We start from the raw sequence: 20,411 nt of genomic DNA on the forward strand, positions 1-20,411 counted from the left end.
GTCACAATGGAAGAGGTCTCATCCTCACCCCCCTCATGGGTGAGGTTGGGGGGAACATCCTCCCATCCCCCTGGGTTCTCCTCAGCTGCCCCTGCCCAGGCCTGTAGGGACTCAAACAACCCTGACTTCCTCCTCATCTTGGCAGCAGGCAGCCCCCTAAGCCTACACTGTGCCCTAAGATCTGCTATCTTAAACTGGGACAGTTTAGCCAGGTCCAGCTCCATGGTTCCCTAACTAGGCACAACAGACTTAGAACAATTTGGAAAAATCAAAACAATGGATTAAAAACAGTTTAGTCCAAATTCCAAAAATCAAACTCAAAAGTTTTGTTCTAAGGCAATTTAGAGGATTTTTATAATCTTAAATCATTCACTGAAAGGTGTACTTTTTAAACACAAGTCCTCATCCCACCGCTGCCACCACATGTTGGAAAGTGGGTTATTGGTAAGGGCAAATGTAGGTCTGCTACTGGCAATAAGGCCTCTAACACATGGTAGGACTCAGCATAGGTCTTAGAAAATTATTCCTATGCTCAACCCTTGGTAACTTGGGTGCGAGCAGATAGGGTTATCTTCAAAGACAGGTATGTAAAGCATTTAAAAACACCATTTCAGTAAATAATTAAGACACAACACATAATGAGAATCCAACACCAATTTATAAAAATAGGAAATATTTTTATCTTTAAAATGACACCAAAACGACAAAATCCAATGTAGGGAACCGGAGATATGAATTTTCAAAGATGTAATAAAATATAGCACTTAGAAGATTAAAGCACCATATTGTGATACCTGCTCGCGATAGACCGGGCCAAAGTCAGAGTTTCAGGCTGGGAACGATAGAGCCCTGAGCGGCTACAGCTTGCAGCAGGTCCTGGTCTCAGTTTCTACCTTCACACTTAGAAACTTTTCTGGAGCTTTTCTTCATGAGGCTCCTCGAAGCTCCCAGTCAGTCCGGATTCGGTGAGGGTTCGCCGGATTGACTTGTGACGAGGTCCCAGTCAACTCCCTGGAGCGGACTTAGATATTTCTCAAGATCGCTTCAGCGGGGAAACCCAGGAATCCAGGCCGGCACGCGATGGAAGGAAGGTGGCTTGGCGTTCACGGTTGCTCCCGGTCACTTTTTCTACGAGCGGACTTAGAAACTTTTCTGGAGATTTTTCTCGCGGGGTCTCTCGACGCACCTCATGTAGCCGGATCCGGTGAGGGTTCGCCGGCTTCAGTTTTCTTCTAGTCCCGGCCAAACTCTAGAAGCTGGACCTATGTAGCTTCTAGCGGGACGAACCTGGATGGCTTGGCCGGCTCGCGGTTGAAGGCAGGCAGACTGGCTGGCCAGGTTGAGTCGGTCCCTCTGTGGAGCTTTTTTCAAAGTTGCTCCAAAGTTCTCCAAACTTCTTGAACCTCTTCCTGAAGTTCCTCAAGGGGTCCCATAGTGTCTCAAACTCACTCCAAGGGTCTGGAAGCTCCAAGATGGTCCTTGAAAGTTGAGGACTTCAGTTCCCACAATCCACTTTTACAAAACCCTTACAAATCCACTGGTAGTTCTCCAAGGTGTAGATTTAGTTGAAGTTCCAGTTGAGCTCTTTTAACTTGTAGCTTTCAGGGAGTCCACTCTTTAGTTCTTTTTCAGCAAAATAATCCACAGGGTTATAGTTTCCGCTGGTACAGTCTTCAGAGGTCAGGCCTTAAAAATCTTTGCACAGCAAAACTTCTCAACAGGGCACTTCTTGCTTCAGTACATTTCAAGCAGCAGATCTGGAGGGCTCTGCCCCTCTCAGATACTTATTCCTAGTTCTATGGGTCAAGCAGGTGGTCACTTCTGACCAATGGGAGCAGGGTAACTCCTCCAATATATGACCACATCCTGTAGAGCGTGGCATTACTTTGTCCCAGAGTGCATCACATCTTCTAAATCCATAATGGCTGATTTTCCAGCAAGGAGGTAAGAGCTGGCTAAACACACCCCTAGGATGTCTAATTTACTTAGGCTCTCCCCCCTGCATCTGCTCATACCTTCCTTAATCCTACCATCTGCCTAACGTGGGAAGTTCAGAGTTGTAAATGACACTGGTTTATGCTCTCCTCTTTGAAGACCTTGGTTTACGACTTCTCCCCCTGGGCTGGCATTCCTATGGAACAGCACACTGCCCTGCCAGCCGAGCTGGTTAATCCCAGGGGCTCTTTATCACCTCTACAAGGCAGCCTGGCTAATCCACTTAACTCTGACCCTGTGCCTCATGGGAACAGTCCAGCCCAACCTTCCAAGCCAGGTCTTCCCTGGACCGGAAATAAGCATCCTAGGACCAGTTTCAGGGTTTCACCCCTCATCAGCCAGGATAGCTTGATTCCAGTGGCACAGTGAGCCTGAGACCCATGTCTGGGCATACCCGGCGCACTTGGGGCAAGAAAGCAAAAGACTCACAATTGATGGATGGAATGCAGAACAAATCAAAACCTTCTCCCCCAGTCAAGAGATCTGGGTTAAATCCATCATTTTTGTGCTCGCCATGCCACCCCAGTTTAGACTGTAATGGCATGGCGAGCAAAAAAATGATGGATTTATGCCCAGATCTCTGTTCTGGGGTGAATGTATGACATTGTTCTGCATTCTGTCCATCAATTGTTCTTTTTGCATTTGTCACCCCGAGTTGGACGGTTATGCCCAGACGTGGGTCCCGTGCTCTCCATGCCACTGGAGTCAAGCTATCCTGGCTGATGAGGGGTGAAACCCTGAAACTGGTCCTAGGATCCTTGCTTCCAGTCCAGGGAGGACCTGGCCTGAAAGTTACGGGCTGGACTATTCCCATTGGGCACAGGGTCAAGACTGATTTGCATATGGCTGGGTTCGGACTGGAATGGCATGGTGAGCAAAAAAACGAAGGATTTAGGCCCAGATCTCTGTACTGGGGTGAATGTATGACATTGTTCTGCATTCTGTCCATCAATTGTTCTTTTTGCATTCAGACAAGGAAGCATTACATCTACTCATAAGTTGCTGGAAAAAAGGCAATAGAAAAGGTGCCCAGAGAAGAGATCAAGAAAGGAAATTACTCAACATATTTTCTAATCCCAAAGGTAGATAGATCTCTACGACCTATTCTAGACTTCAGCGTCATAAAAAAGTTTATAAAGACACAAAGATTAAAAATGACAACTTTACAGGAGGTCATACCACAGTTGCAAAAAAGGGATTACATGGCAACTATAGATCTAGAGGATGCTTACTTACACATCCCAGTGAATCAAACACACAAGAAGTACTTGCGATTCATGGTGAACAAGACTCTTTATCAGTTCATAGTGCTGGCCTTCGAGATAAAACCAGCTCCAAGAGTGTTTACAAAGTATCTAGCAGCAGTAATGGCACACTTGAGAAGACAGGGGATACATTTTCATCCCTACCTGGATGATTGATTAGTAAGAGCAAACTTCTTCAGCAAATCCAGAACAGGTAAAACTGTTCTTAGGAGCAAGAATCAATTCAATAATTGGGAAGGTATATCCCGGCAAAAAGAATAGTGTCAATACTTCAGGTAACTCACGGTTACCAGAAGGGTGAAAGCTCTGACAGTGAGAACTGTGGGGAAAATGGTGGGGAAGATGGCGTCATGCATCTTTTAGAGTCCATATGCAAGATTACACATGAGACCTATTCAGGCAGTGCTTCAGAGCTAATGGCCACAAGCAACAGGGAGTTGGGAAGAACTAGTGGTTGTCACGCAAAAACTACAGGAGGAAATGGCGTGGTGTAACAGATCACATATAACAGAAGGAAGGAAATTGGCCCAGCCAACAGTAATCACAAATACAGATGCCTCCCATACAGGTTGGGGAGCTCTCATGAGCTCGCTCAAGGTCAGAGGTGTTTGGAGGCAAAGAGATGCGGTCCAATATATCAGTGTCTTGGAACTAAAAGACCGTGTTCCTAGCCTTAAAAGCCTTCCAGAAAGAGATTTTGGGAAGAACAACTTAATCCAAATAGACAATACCACTACAATGTTCTACATCAACAAACGGGGAGGTATTGATTATTTTGCCCTATCAAAGCTATCATAAGAAATCTAGAAGTGGGCAGTGCCGAGACAAATATATCTTAACAGCAGTTCATCTGCTAGGAAAAGACAACGTAGAAGTGGACAGATTAAGCAGACCGGCATCAAGCTCCCATTAATGGGAACTCAGTCAAGCAGTACTGAAACAGATATTCAGGAGATGAGGAACTCCAGAGGTAAACCTATTTGCAACTCCAAAAAACAGGAGTTCTGGTCAGGGATATTTGCATTGCTTTCCCCCAATATCACTGTTGCACAGAGTGATCAAGAAATGCAAAAAGAGCAATATGACACTAACACTAAGTACCCACAGTGGACAAGGCAAACGTGGTTTGTAGAACTAATAGAAATGGCGCAGGGCAACATTTCGATATTACCTAAACAACAAGACCTGCAGTCAATGGAAGGGGAGAGAGTTCTACACCCAGGACCAGAGTCTTCCAGTCTAGCTGCATGATTCCTGTAGACTTAGAATTTGGACATCTAGACCTGCCGAAGAACATAATGGCTGTTCTCAGAGAATCAAGAAGACCAACAAGAAAAAGTGTTAGAGACAAATCGAGGAAATACCGATTGTGGTGTATAAAAAAGGGCTTATTACAGGAAAACACTAAGGCGGCAACATTACTAAAATATCTTACACACCTACTGGACTGCAAACTAACATATGCATCCTTTAAGATACATTTGGCTGCGATTGTGGCCTATCCAAGAGGTCATATAGGAAACCGTTTTTTCACAGCAGTAATAAAACGCTTCTTAGAAGGAGCAAAGAGAATAGCACCACCTAGAAAAGTTCCAGCACCCACATGGAATTTAAATGTAGTGCTAACTCAACTAATGAGGACACCTTTTAAGTCTCACACAGAGTCACATTAAAGATGCTCACACTAAAGACAGCCCTTATGGTGGCTATAAGATCACTTCACAGGCTGAGTGAAATACAGGCACTCACAATTCAGGAACCATATTTGCAAGTCCACATGGACAGAATAACAATACGTTTTATCCTGAGCAAAAATAATAATGTCCAGGAGTTCGTATATGTATTATTGTTAAAGACTTTTTCTTTAATTGCAAATGTTCACTTTGTATTTCAGTAGAATCACATTTAATAGTACATCAATACACTGGGTTGATACAGTCACAGCCAGATGATAAATGTAGCCAACACGTGTTTCGTCATTGACCCATCGACTTCCTCAGGGCAAAAATTGAATAGGAAGATTATCTGTAACTGCATATGCAACGTATTCCGTATTTGTTCCTACAGAGACCTATGTCTCAAAAACTATCTTCACCAAAATATGCGATGTTAGAAAAGTCTTACAAAGCAACGTAAAGTACTCCAAGTAAAAAGTATCTGAGTCTCACATGGACAGAATAGTCACGAGAACAGATCCACGGTTCTTTCCAAAGTTAATCTTGCACTTCCACATTAATGAAACAATACAAATTCCAAGCTTTTTCCAAAATCCAAAGAATCAAGCAGAGAAAGTGTTAAACAAACTGGACGCAAGACGAGTAATAATGTAGTATATTGAGAAGACAAAAACCAGCAGCAATCAAATCAACTATTTGTTTACTTTGCAAACCGCAATATGGGAAAGCCCGTTACTAAGGGCACCATAGCTAGGTGGATTTCAGTAACCATCTAACTTTGTCACACAAGTGCAGCCATACAACTAAACAGTGCACACTCAACAACGAAAAAAGAAGCAACTATTGCCTTTCTAGGAAACAAACCTTTACAGAACATCTGCATGGCAGCTACTTCGTCATCAGTACACATGTTCACAAAACACTACTGCATAGACATTCAGATTAACAAGGAAGCTCAAGTGCAACAATAAGTGCTAAAACACCTGTTTACAATCTAAGAGCATCTTCATCCCAACCAACCAAAAATTTAGAAAACCGCTACAAAATCTATACACAGCATGTGAATCCAGAAAAGATTCACGCTGCAAAACCAAATTGTTTCTTACCTGTAGGAGTAAATTTGAAGCTTGAAGTGACCAATTCACCTCCCCTAGAAGATGGAAGAAGAAGACAAAGAAAGAAAAAAAAGAATCTGAAGATGGTAACCAGGAGTGGTAGCTTCTGGGGCGGGCCTATAACGTCAGAGGAGGCAGAATTGGACCCTAAATCATCAAGCCGTCGATGCCCAACAACAAAAAACTAAAACTAGAAAAAGGACTACCACTATAGTGGATAATTCCGGACCCAACCACTAGTTGGTGGAATAATGCACAGCATGTAAATCCAGAAAATTCTTCAAGCTGCAAAACTACGTATGCAGGTAAGAAACCATTTTGGTACTTACAGTGCATTGTATCAGGTGTTTCCACTGTAGACATGTGTAAATATTTGCTGCATTTAAGTGGAGTGTTAAGACCTGTATTACTGAAAAAGATTAGCCTAACCATTGCATATAAGGGTTAGATGTATTTCGATGCTGATATTGTGTTGATCACAGTTTTCTTGTGAAAAACTAGATCTGGCTTTGCATGCTGTGTAGTTGTTTGAACAATCTAAGGGTACATTTTCAATTAAGCCAATACCTAATCTCCTCCTCAAAGCATTTGTTTAAGCAGTAATAAATGTTTTTGCTTTTGTTTCAAATTTACCAGTGTAAGGTTCAGCTTTTCTGGCTTTGATCACTTTGCCTCTTAAAAGTCACCTCATTATTCTCGGATTGTTATTGCATGTTTGGTGGTCCTCGTTTTATTTTCTTCAGTTTCCCCTCGGCACATTTTTACCATCTCCATTTTCTCATTCTCAGGGGTTTTCTCCCTCTTTCCAAACTCCTAGCCGGCTTCTGTAAGTTGAAGCATGTCCATGCCCAAACAAATGTTCCTGCGTGTATGGTGTTGATTATTCAGATAAAAGTAGAGCACCAGGAAAATTGCAGTTTAAATTTGACATCCAGCTTTAGTCACTTAGTTATGGTTGGTTCCGTTTCTTGTTCTCTCTCAAAGAAAGGTCAAGGAACATCTGCACATACAATACAATATAATTATAGGGTGCTGGTCACTTTCTCGTCATTCAGTAAACTCCCCTTAGAAACTCCCTTTAACCAGAAATATGTCCTCCCCTCCCCTCCCCTCCCCCCCCCCCCCCCACCCCCCACCCCCTGCAGACTGGATGCACTATCAATATCAAATCAGATGTATGCATGCTCTTTAAAGATCTCGCAGATAGTTCCGAGTTGAAATTCATAATTTGACATTTCATTGTGGGCCCATGTGTCAAGCCCTTTTAGGTCATGTGTCCCATCACCTGCCTCTAACCCCTTCAATTTTTTGTCCTCAAAAATAAATCTCTGCTTTCTCTACTCCTTTTGGGTGCCCCCAATAGCCACAAACAGTGGTGTGAGCCCACAGGACCCTCTTAACCTGTTGACTTCCACAACCAGGCTCAGCAACTCTAAGAATGCACACTCTAGTCACCACTGAGCAGTGAAGACAAACTGGATCATCATATTTGAGTGGAGCAGTCAGCGTCTTCTCTGATTGTGCTCTAGCGCCTTTTTTCTCAGCTCAGTCCAATAAGGCTTACTCATCTCGGTATCTGGACACTTTGTCTTCCTCTAATGCACATTGGGGTGAGTAGCAGCCCCTTCTTGGATTTTTGTGGAAGAGCACAGAGATGTCAGGACATGAACCAATTTTTTTTGCCTATTGAATATTTAAACTAAACGGCCAAACAACGCTGAAAAACACTTTATCGTTCTATGCCAATTTATGTCTGTGTATGTTTTTGTTGATGGTGAAAGGGTTTGTAGAAGCTAGTAGGATTTGTGTCTCCTCACAATCTACGCTCCTAATTGTCTACCATTGTCAAAAAAAGGGTACTTAATTTCAGATATGCTTTTATTTGTGTATGTATTAAGGCAAATATTTCTCTTATAAAAGTGTTCTAAGATCCTGCTAGAGGTGGGAAAATGAAATGCTTTGCACATTATTTCACAATCCTACAAGTGAGATTTAAGATTACAAATTAATACTTTTATCTACTGCAAGCTTTCATTAAAATTATACAAAATTAAAATATAAAGGTAAGTCTGTGTGCATACCTGTTTAATTCATTTTAAAATGAAAATATTGAAGGCCATTTTGTTTGTAGTATTTTTAGGCCAGAGATGAAAAAAAATGTTTTCCTTAATTTGTCGTTATCACGTATTGCTACAGCGGACTAAGGAAGAAAGCTTTTGTTCAGATGCCATCACTTCCCAACCTGGACTTTCATAAAACAGGAGATGGGGTAAATAATTTTACTTTCTAACAAGTAGATAAGAAGTTTTGCAAAAGATGTTTATATGTTTGTGAATTCTCCAAGCATGCTAGTCGCAGTGTCTTAATAGTTTCTTATCAAGAAACCTATTTATTATCACTGCCTATTCCCTTTTGGCTTTATATAAACAAAGTTGCTATCTTAATGAGCTTGTGCTGCGGTTCCTTTGAGTTCAATATCTATTTCATAAAGAGACTCTTTGAGTTGACTCTTCTATAGGTTCCCCATCCCTCCAAATAATCGATAACACAATGTAGTTTAACCTTTGGGCGAAGGACTAATTTGTAGCATATGTTACCCAATGTTAGATACTACGAAACCTGTGTTCGTCCCACAAGTTAACAGCAATATTTGAACACAAATTCAACAATGATATCCGTCTAAGATATTTATTTGATGCTTTTTATAAGCCACTCGTGATTAAAAAGGATTAGAGCATGAGTACTCACGATCAGTTGACCTTCAAATGCCTCATCACCGTTAACTATACCTTGAGCGTCTCCCTCGTCTACTGCCTTCCCAGACCACGCACCAACTTAGGCAGCACCATCGTGGACTTCGTCGACCCGTGATCCTTGACTCCAGTGCCTCCTACCTCCTTATTGACTTCAGCTGTCACGCTGTTATTTATGATTTTCTCCTTTTTAAAGAGTTCTATTTATTACTGTATTTTTATCTTCTTTACTGTACACTTTTATGGCTTGTGCCTAAATAGTTATATTTGACTTGACTTCAACCTCCACCTGGAGGACTTCACTGATCCCAACACGATCAACCTCTTCGAAGACCTATCCAACCTCAAGTAGAAGCAAGTAGAATACCCCACTCATCCCGCAGGACACCGACTGTACCTAATCTTCACCAGCTTCAGCAACATCACAAAAGACAAGGCCACAACTTTATCAACTTTAGCATATCCCTCCAACAGGCACAAAATCTTGGAGGCATCCTGGCCTCCGGACTCCTACACCACCAGGCTTAAAGCAACAATAACCTCTCCGAATCCTTCTGCAGCTTCAACATCTGGATCACTGTCTGCACAGATATCCCGGCTCCTCTCGAAGCCATGAGAACCTGACTGCAAGCAAGCTAGTGCACAGAAGAGCTCGAGCTCACCAAATACCACTGCAAACAACTTGAATGCAGATGGAGACAAAGTTGGACCGACACTGAAAAAAGCACCTATAAATCCACTGTCAGACGCTATCAACAGCAAAACAGAGACACCAAATGCTCTTTGCTCACTGACCGAATCGAAGGAAGACCAGCAGCGCCAAGGTAATCTGTCATAGTGAAAAACGTCACCTCTTCGAAAACAAGCTCAACCATTGTAACCTCCCTCTGAGGACCTCTGCACCCAGCTGTCCCTATTCTTCAGTAACAAGGTCACCAGCATCTATGAAAACTTCTAGCCCCAACTGGACCCTTCCACTTTCGCAGCCCTCTTACCTATCTCTACCAACACCCAGAGGACAATCCTGACCAACTGGTCCTCCATTCCCACTCAAGAAACCACAACAACCATGCAGTCCAGAAACTCCAGACCACCCTCGAAACTCTGCCCTAACCACATCTTCATCGAAGAATTGGATCCGCACCCCTCACCCTGATCCTGAACAACTCATTCATCACAGCCACCTACCCATAAGCCTGGACTCCCCCACCCACTACTTAAGAAACCCTCAGCAGACCTGAATATGCTAGCCAACTACTAACCTTTCTCCCTGCTACCCTACCCAGTAAATGGAAAAGATGGAAAAGATAAAGAAATGTCTAGCCACCCACCTCACTGGCTACCACCTCCTCAACGCCACTGAATCCGGATTCAGACCCAACCACAGTACGAGATCCGAATGATCATGAAAAGAGGTGCCACCACAGCCCTCTTCCTACTGGACCTTTCTGCTACCTTAGAGACAGTGTACCACCCCATCCTAATCCAACAACTGTACGATCCAAGGTCCTGTATTTCGCTGAATTTGCTCTTTCCTGACAGGTCGCGCCATGTCAGTCAGCCTGGCCACCCTCCATCTCAATCGGCATCAACCACACCTGTGGAGTTCCACAAGGATCCTCACTTGGCCCCTACTCTGTTCAACGTCTGTATGACCCCACATGCTTGCATCATCCTTGCCCCTGTACATCTCTTTCTTCAACACGCTCCTCATCAACACTTGCAGAACCGTCCTTCAAGCCCTCATCACCAGCAAGCTGGACTACTGCAATGCCCTTTATGCTGTAATTAATGCTCAAATGACAAGAATACTCTAGATAATACAAAACTCAAAGGCCAGGCTCACCCTCACCCACCCGCCCCGCACTCACATCACACTGCTCCTCAACGAGCGCCACTGGCTCTCAATCCACAAACGAGCACTCTTCAAACTCCTTCCACACACATAAAAAGCCTACACAACATTTGCCCCACGTTCCTCAACAACTTAGGGGAGAGGAGTTGGCCTAACGGCTAGGGCGCTCGACCTCGGACCTGGGGAACTGGGTTCAAGTCTCGGTAATGACGCTGAACATCCTGTGATTCTGGGCAAATCACTTAATCTCCCTGTGCCTAACAAAAAATGAATGTGTCTCCTCATGTAACGTAACTGGTGCTATGTAAAGCGCTCTGATACCCGATTGGATTCGAGTCAAGTTCGCGTTATATAAAACTCTGCAAAAAAAAAAAAAACTGCATGAAACACAACACTACCAGATACCTCCTTTCAGTCAGACCCCTACTCACACACATCCGCGCATATGCAGCTCCAAATCTGGTGTTCATGTCTCTCCTACCTTCCTCCTAAAGCCTGGAAAACCTGTCCCTGCACATCAGAGCCTCCTCCTCAGTTCTTGAACTCTGCTAGAAACTGAGGACCTCGCTCCTCAACTCTCCCGACCTTGGCTAGGCCAATACAGCTCCAGCTCCAGCGCCATAAAACTCTCCCAGTGAGTTTTTTTTAAACTGATCTTTATTGAAGGTTTTCATAAACTGGAAAAAAAATGATGTAGAAAGCACATATACAGCCTCGGTGCTCAGGGCTATGTACATTTATTAACCACTATACATAGCAAATAGAGCTAACATTGTCCAAGTCAGATCATACACAGATGAATAACACATGGCTTACTCTGTTACATAATATCACACAAAAAAGGGGTCTAAGGGAAATTAGAGACCCTTCCGGATTAATTCCCCTATCCAATAAATCGAACACTCACAAATAATCCGAGGTCTTAAAGAAAGGAGATCTATCTCTAAAAAACAGGTGTCTACTTCACGGAGAGAACAAGGAGGACAGAAGGAGGATAACAGTAAAAGACGTTATCTACTCTTTTATAGAGTCACCATCTAGAGTGAGTATCTAGAGTGAATAAGTGCAGTGCAAACAAAATATGTGATTAAAAAAGCATTCGCAATAGAGACGCACTTATCAAATGTGTAAAGTTCAAATGCGATCCTTCTTAAAAACAATGATTAAGCAGTTGTCAGCGAGTAACTGCTACCACTGGTCGACAATTTTTCAGGCGGCTGGACAAATTGTCCTCGGCTTTCTTTAGGACCTTAATTATTGAAAGAACTGTAAGACAGCTACTGCAATCGCACCAATGTAGGTTGCAAAGAGATATTAAATTATTTAACATACAGTTAGGATTTATACAAAACTCCTCTGCATTAACGTGAAGTTCATCCGTAAAATACAGGGGTTTGACCTCACCGGGCATCCGCTCCTGTCAATGAGGCCCCGCTCTGTCCGTCGGTACCTCATGCCACGACTGAGATGGAAATCACCATCAGAAATCGCCACAGATCATTTAGTTCTAGACATCATCTACTTTCGCTCAACCCCACCAAACATTCCACCTTGTATGCACACCTTACGTGTGGAACACCAGAGCCTCCTTCAAGAGGTACATGCGATCCTACTCAAGGGGGCAATAAAGCCAGTGCCCTTACAACATCAGGGTAATAGGGTTTATGCCCTATATTTCCTAATCCCAAAGAACCAGACCAGTCTTCGACCTTAGACTCCTTTTCAAAAAACACTACTAGTTCTAGGTGCTCCCCTTTGCGGCCACTAGAGCCCCAAGAGTGTTCACAAACATTTCAGTGGTATCAGCTGCTCACAAATCTTCCAAACCTATATGATTGGCTGATTAAAAGCACAGGCAGATCGCAGTGTCCAGCAGACACTCAAACTGCCATCTCCCTCCTTCATAGGTTAGGATTCCCCAGAACTTCACAGCATGACAGTCAGGGTCTATAGTCTCCCCGGCAACGGGGCTTCTACGTCGGTTACGTTGAACTTCTTGCCATTCAACTAGCCCTTCAAACCTTCTTTCAGACTATTTGGAATAAGGTGGTATTAATAAAAGCAGCCAAAATAACCGCAGTGTTTTACCTACAGAAGCAAGGCAGCACTCACTTGCTACAGATCTCAACACTAGCACAGAGAATTTGACATTGGGCATTCACCATTAGATACACCTCCTATTGGCATGCCTACCTGGAATGAGAATGACTTTGCAAATCTGCTCAGTGGGATACATCAACACATCCTCAAGTGGGAACTCCACACACAAGTTCTTCTTGCCTACTTTCAACATTGGGAATTCCCTCAAATAGACCTCTTTGCCACACATGGAAAAGTAAAATGCTAAAACTTCACCCCCCAGGTTTCCACACCCACAGTCCATGGGCAATGCCCTATCAATAAACTGGTCAGGAATATTTGCCTACACTTTTCCTACTCAGCCACTCCTTCTGTTTGTGGTAAGGAAGGTATTGCAAAATATCCTTCACCTTATCATGGTGGCTCCCACATGGTCCAGGCAACCATGGCTCTCAACCCTACTTTAGATGTTAGTTACCCCTCACAAGAAGCTCCCAACAGGCCAGACCGTCACACTCAGGAACAAGAGAAAATTAGACAACTCAGTCTAGCAATATTGCACAGTAGATCTTAGAGTTTGGTTATTTGAGTCATTCTCAAGAATGTATAGACATCCTAAAGTAAAACCACAGACCTACTGCTTGAGCTTGCTATGTGGCAAAGTGGAAAAGATGTGTCCACGACTGTAATTCTAACAACTTAGGACTCCCTCACCCCAGTGTTCCAAGATATCTTCTATTATTTGCTTCACTTTTAGAAATCAGGAGTAGCATATTCCTTCATACCTTTCCACCTTGTAGCTCTTACTGCAGGCTTGGAGAATAGGGAGCATTCTTCTCTATTCAGGATCAAAGTTATTAAAACCTTCATGGAAGGCCTTTAGAGTTATTCCACCAAGGGTTCCTCTCGCCACCCTAGGGAACCTCAGTAAAGTACTCACTAGACTCATTGGTCCCACATTCGAGACACTGCTTTCCTGTCCTTTGCAGTTCCCTTCTTGGAAGGGAGCTTTCCTAAAAATTATTACTTTCCTGAGAGGTATAAGTTAATTGCAGGATCTTACCCTAGAAGAACCTTTCATTCAGGTACACTCGGTTAGGGTAGTACTTAGAAAAGACCCATTGTTTCTACCTTAGGTGGTATCCCCTTTCCACCTCAACCAGATTATTGAGCTTTCGGTCTTTTTCCCTTAACCAGACTTGGTAGTTGAGAGGGCTTTCCATAGTGTGGTTGTTAACCCCTTCGATGCTGCGCAGATTCCGCCGCTGTGCTGACGGAATCTTGCGCGGGTGTGGTCATGACGGAATGGTTCCGTCATGAGCACAGCTCAACCGTGGGTCATGACGGAACCATTCCGTCATGAGCACCGAAGGGGTTAAAAGGCCTCTGATATACTACATCAACAAGACAAAATCTCAATAGCTTTTTGTAACTTGTGCTAATCCCCATAAATGGCATCCAATATCAAAAGCTGGCATAGCTAGATGGTTAGTTTTAATGTATCCAAACATACTACCCTAAAGCCTAGATGTTTCTCCCCTTTCCTCCTAGACCATACTCTAATAGGAAAAAGGAGGTAGTTGTGACTTTCCAAGAAAATATTGCTATTGCTGACATTTGTAAAGTAGCTACATTGTGAACCCACACACCTTTACTAAGCATTACTGTGTTGACATTCTTGCCCGACAATAGCCTAGGGCTGGCCAAAGAGTCCTAAGAATTCTTGTGTAAGACAGCTGCACCGTCCACTGACTAGCCACTGCTTTACAGTCTATGCAGAGCATGTGTATCTACAGCCACTCCTGCTACAAACAAAATATTTTGCCTACTCTGTAAGCATCTATTGATTCCCACATGTCCACCCTCATCCCAAATGTCAGAGCCAAGTTTCACATATTTTTATCATTAACAGTAGTTTCTTTTGTACACAATTTGCATGGGCACCATATTCCTCGCTACTCACCTCTCCGTACTTGCACTTAATCACTGTGCAAAAATAGTCTAACAATTGAGTCGGTGCCCATGCACATTGCCAACTAAGGGAGGAGTCACCAGTACCTCATGACTTGGAAAGACTATTTTGAACAAAAACAACTTGCAATTTCCAAGCCCAACACTAGAAGGCAATAGTATGCAGAGCATGTGAATCTAGAGAAGCACAAGATATGAACAGATTCTTACCTGGTAAGTAACATATTCCTTTTCTCCTAACATTAACATCCCATTTGGCTTAATGTTAGCCCCAAGACCGTTTATAAAATGTTTTGCAATGATAGTGCCTAAAAGGGATTTCATTCAAAAAACAGGATAAAACAATTTTAACAATGTCAGTAAGTCCCCGCCGGTGACTTTCAGGTGAACAATCAATACATTAATTTGCTCATTTGGATCATGATAAATCAACCAACAGATACTCTCAGAAACGAGTGTTAGTTTTACAAAATACAGACTTATTTAATATAAGCAAAAAGGGGTACAGAAACCTATAGCAAAACACAATGACCGAGGTTAATAAATGATGTCAAGGAATTGATGCCTCTGGGTCATTAGTGTAAATATCTGTTCCAAAGCAAATTAACGGAAATTGAATCTGATCAAAACAGAAAACATATCCTTAAGGCAATGAATCACTGGGGAAATAGATGGAAGTGTCGGCGTTTCAGTCTTCATGGCGTATGAATCCTTTAGACAATCTTCAGGACGAAAAGTTGAGAAAATTGTATGGACCTTCTATCAAATCAAAGTGGGAATTCTAATTGTGGCTAATTGAGAATGATTAAAAACTTCCTGGTCTCAGACACCAGAATTGAAAGCTATTCAAAAGCTTAGTATATGTCCAAACAAGCGCAAGGTGGGGCGAGGCTCCTCAAGCATACCGCTGTCACTTCAGACGGCGTGCATGCACCAGGCTGTAATCCACAACCTGGTGGGGAACATGCGCAGGTTCCCTGTCCCTATCTGAGCGCCGAACCACTGCGCTCAGACCAATCACAATGCTGCATTGCAGCATTATGATTGGCTTAGTGGAGCCTGTGTGCTTCCGGGACTCGTCAGCAATGACGGAGGAGAGACGGAGACCACCATGAGAAGGTAAGTGTTTTTTGTGTTGTCCCCCAAATCCTATGCTACTGTATGTATGTAAGTATTGAACTCTAAACTGAATTACGCAACCATAAGCGGTCTTCTAACTGCTATTGTGGCATATACTAAATGAACAAAAATGGCATCAGTCTTTCAGATGCCAGTCTTCTAGAAGGGGTGAAAACCGCTGATCACCAGCCCCGACTTGGAGTTTATATACTGTTCTCAGCAAACTAATGTTGTCTCGATGCATAAGGCAAATTTAAAGCACCTAGCACTAAAGATACCCTTCATAAAGATTGTAAATAACTATACGCATCACCATTAATAAATCCACATTTATAAATATTCACATCCTACGTTCATTCCAAAGTTTGTCAAATTTCCAAAGCAACCCTGTGTTTTTTTCCAAAGTCCTTGTTTATCAGCCGAAAGAGTTTTAGCGTAGTCATCACAGAGCAGACATAAAGTTGTTTTAAAAGGGGTCTTAGCTGATGGATTGTGAAAATGGTCAAATTGTTACACATAAGCAGGTACAAGCATAGATCAAATGCCCAAGGCACACTTTGCAGAAAAGAAGCGAGCTTCATTACTCATTTAAGCTGTGTCCATAAAAAAACGCATGTGCTACAACCACCTGGCCATTTCTTTGTATATACCGCTACTAAATTTTACTAAAAGTTATTTTGGGGATATTCAGGCAAGAAAGGAGGCACAAGTAGGACAGACAGTACTAAATCAACTGTTTGCTACTTCTCTGGCATCAAACCCTCCACCTTAGCAAACTGCTATAGAACCATTGCTCAGCATGAAAATGTAAATTAGCTTCATATTGCAAAAATAAAAGTTCACATTTTCCCTCCCACCTTCCTGTGGAAGGGAGGGTATTGCAAGAAGAAAACCAGGTCCTGTTTAAACAGGTTAACGGTTTAGGAAAGGAAAAATCATCTAAAGATCATGGTTATGCATTGTGGTCAATATTGTCATAGGGCACCGTCTCCATCGACCGTCACAGCTCAAAATAAAAAAATATATACTTATTCATTTTGAAGATAATTCCAGACCCAACCACTGGATAGTGAAATAACGCACAGCAGGGCATTGCAGTAGAGTTTTAGCCTTGAAAACCATTATTAATGTAAGTGATAAGTTACTTTTTTTGTGCTGACTCTTCATCTTGGAATATATTCTCCTTCTCATTATCACACCTTCTCGCTGACTCCTCGGCAGTGATTAAAAAAAAAGAACACACTGATTGGCCAAGAAGTGAACTAGTGATTTTCTTGCATATGGGCAGAATAAAGTCCTACAATATATGAAGTGCACGTGGGCCTGCTAAGTCTGAGTTAATCAGTCTCAACAGTTCCGCCAGTAAGTTGTAAAATACCCACAAGTTTGACAAAGAGAAACAGCACATGAACTTAAGTAACAGAGCCAGCATAAAGGTAACTTTATCCTACTACTTCCCAGTGTAATGGTATTCATGTATTCACCTCGTAAGGTTAAAACAATGATTTGGCCTTGGGTTCAAAATATGAGTTTTAACTTTCAACATAGGCCAGTAGCGTGCGTTTAATTCGATCATATCCTGTGTTGGGTGCTCCTGCCCCCAGCGCTGCTTCGTTGATGTCGATGATGTAATTGGTGACGTATGAATGTCTGGTCAGTGAATAGGGTGGAATTATGGTGTGTTTACCTGCAGAGCATCAGTGATTTGTTAGAATTCATATTGTAGCCATGTCTGTTTGGTTGACGTTTTAGGACATTTTCTCTATTTTTATTACAGATGTGTTTTCTCTTCTAAATAAAGAAGCAAAGCCTGCCTTTAAAAAAGATTTTGGGGTTATTATAAATGCAGAGAATGTATGGGGAAGTTGTCGCGTACATACTGTAACAACTTCCCCATATCCATCAGGACTGCCCCAACCCTGCTCAGGTTAAGTCAAGAGTTGAAGATGCACATCTATAAAGAACACTGCATCCTGATGCAATAAGAGTCCACAAACCAGCTACCATCTTTTGTTGATAATATTAACCCTGTGCAGTGCTCCGCTGCCTATACAAACATCACATACATAGAAGTGGTTTGTGAGATTAATACCAGACGCATTGCTGGAGAATTTAATTTGGCTTTGGATCACTTGTCATCTCAAGGTCATTTGAGCCGAATGGGTATTTCTTGACAAATGACCTTTGGTGGCTTATCTACCTGTCATAAAATGGTTATACTTACTACTTAGGTCAACTCAGGTTCTCTAGAGCTAGTAATTTAGAGAGTTATTGTTTAAGACTCATGTGTTGCTATCTACTATCTGCAATAAGAGTAAAGGCTCCGCATAATATTTTTAAAAAACTGAAAAGACACCTTACAAGTGGTTGAATATGGACCATGTTAACCCGAGTTACCACAATGCACGGTATTAATACGATATGAACATATAAAGTAAAGTTAGTTGCGAAATCCTGTGCAAAGAATAAGAAAAATACACATTCTTTTTCTCTACAGAGCCTTCTTAATTAATGGTAGTCAATATGCAAGACCCCACTCTCATAGCTTACAAAACAAACGTAAAGCTAGACATAATGTTAGCATTTATCACATCAGGGCTCAGTAATATTTGTTCCCCCAGAAAATAGTTGCTTTGAGGGGTAGGGTAAATTAAAAAAACTGTTGTCTTGCAGCTTGAGACAGCTAGAGAGAAGGAGGGCTGTGTAAGGCATAAAAGATGTTAAATAGCAAGTTCATACTTTCTTGTAGTCAGTAAATCAAGTGTTATGGATTGCTGCTTAGATGTGTATACAAATAATGACACTGGGTCCAGAAAAAAGTGGAGGAGTTTTTAAAGAGATTATAAATGTCATAATTAGCAGCAGATGATAAAGAATGTTTTGGAACACCTACACAGCACAAGAAACAAAACCTACATCGCTTCATGAAATTCTGGATTTCCAGACTTATGTGCCTATTAGTGTTCTGCCCAACGGCAACCGCCCTCATCCATAGAGCTGCTTTCACTTTAACTAACCTAAGCCCCCTCATGACGGGTCAACCCAGACATGTATTGGGGGGGAAAGTGCATTTTTTGGGTTATAAATAAATTCCCCCCTCCCCCCCCCCCCCCCCCCCCATGATAAATGAATAAAAAAAGGAAATATTAAATTATTTACTAACATGCCTACTTCTTTGTGATTAACTTGTTGTTAGAAATTGATGATTAATGGAAGAATATGCTATCATGTATAACTCGCTGTGCACCAGGAGACCCAGATCGAAATTGATTAGTGGTTTACTATTCGCCTAAGTGATCCCAGGCCTAAGGGATCATATCCTGCTTACGCACCAAAACCACTAAACTGCGACCCAAACTTTGATGGTAAACAGTGTGCACTTGCAAGCAACCCCTCCCAGGTCTGTGTAGTACACCTAAATGCTCATGTGGACGTTCACAGGCCCTCTCAGTAAATTTCAGAAACGCGCATTTTTTTTTTTTTTTTTTAAATGAAGAATTGTTTTTTGGTACTTGTACTTTGCTCCTATTGTCATCTGAGCAGGTATTTTGTTCTCTTTCAGTTGGATGGCATGGAACCTTCAGCACATCTTCAGAGTGCAGACGAGGAAGTTGTTTCTGCTGCCTGCCGACTTGTGTGCGAGTGGGCCCAGAAAGTTTTAAGCCAGCAGTTTGATTCTGTTTTGGAATTAGGCCGATACCTTGTGAAAAGCCATTACATTGGTACAAAATCGATGGCAGCACTTACGGTGATGTCTGGGGTTTCAGGAGGTAATCCTTTGTTATCAGTCAGCTGCCACATATGCCATTTCCTATGTTACTCATGTTTCTTTCTCCAATTAAACAGTTGTTTGTGTTTAAAATAAAAAAGTTAGTGTTACTTTGAAAGAAAGCAATTTGATGAGCCCTGAGCCTATGTATAATGTTTATTGAGGTAGCCGTGTTATTTTTCCCTGATCATGTGCACATACTCTTAATAAGAAACGCACTTAAGTGTCAAGGCAGGTGTCCCAAGGCTCTTTTCTTTTCATTCTATATACCATTTATATATTTGTTAGTCATCCTTGTGCTTCTAAATTCTGTTTTCTAGTTACTTGTTTTTGGCTAATACTTTACATGTACTACGTCTCTTCTGCGGGCATGAAATATCAGACCTAACTGTAGAAATCTCCAGGATGGTACATCCCACTGGCATTCACTTTCCTGGTAGTATCTTCAACTTAAATGACAAGTATTTTAGAACTTTCCAAATAGTTTACTAAAAAAGACAATTTTTGCCCTTTTTAGATTACACGCGGCATTAACCCTACTTCCCTGCCTTAGCAGAGCCTTATTATTCCCTGTATGTGTCCAGAAGAATCACTCACTACTGGCAATCATGAGTACATACTTTCTTGAATGATTTGCAACAGCTTAGCAATTGTTGAGTCATTTTGCATCCTTAATGTCAGAACATGAATTCAAGTACTCTTTGGTTCTGTGTTGGAGGGTGTTGCTATTCATTTGCTTCAGAAACAGTCCTACAGACACAAACGTCACATCTCGGGCTGCTTTCAGATTAGCTGCTTTCTGAAGAAGGGTTGA

General features: G+C 42.2%; 1 protein-coding gene across 2 annotated transcripts in view; it reads left to right on the forward strand.

Annotated features, from left to right (window-relative positions):
• Positions 1-20,411, forward strand: part of RFX7 (regulatory factor X7) — a 472,709-nt gene that overhangs the window by 361,017 nt on the left and 91,281 nt on the right. For both annotated transcript variants that reach the window (XM_085644129.1, XM_085644130.1), the window contains exons 6-7: positions 8,236-8,320; positions 19,391-19,598. In XM_085644129.1, the coding sequence (XP_085500255.1) occupies positions 8,236-8,320; positions 19,391-19,598 (293 nt within the window). The remainder of the gene's footprint in view (positions 1-8,235; positions 8,321-19,390; positions 19,599-20,411) is intronic.

This window comes from Triturus cristatus, chromosome 3_1 (genome assembly GCF_964204655.1).
Source record: "Triturus cristatus chromosome 3_1, aTriCri1.1, whole genome shotgun sequence".
Lineage (NCBI taxonomy): Eukaryota > Metazoa > Chordata > Amphibia > Caudata > Salamandridae > Triturus > Triturus cristatus.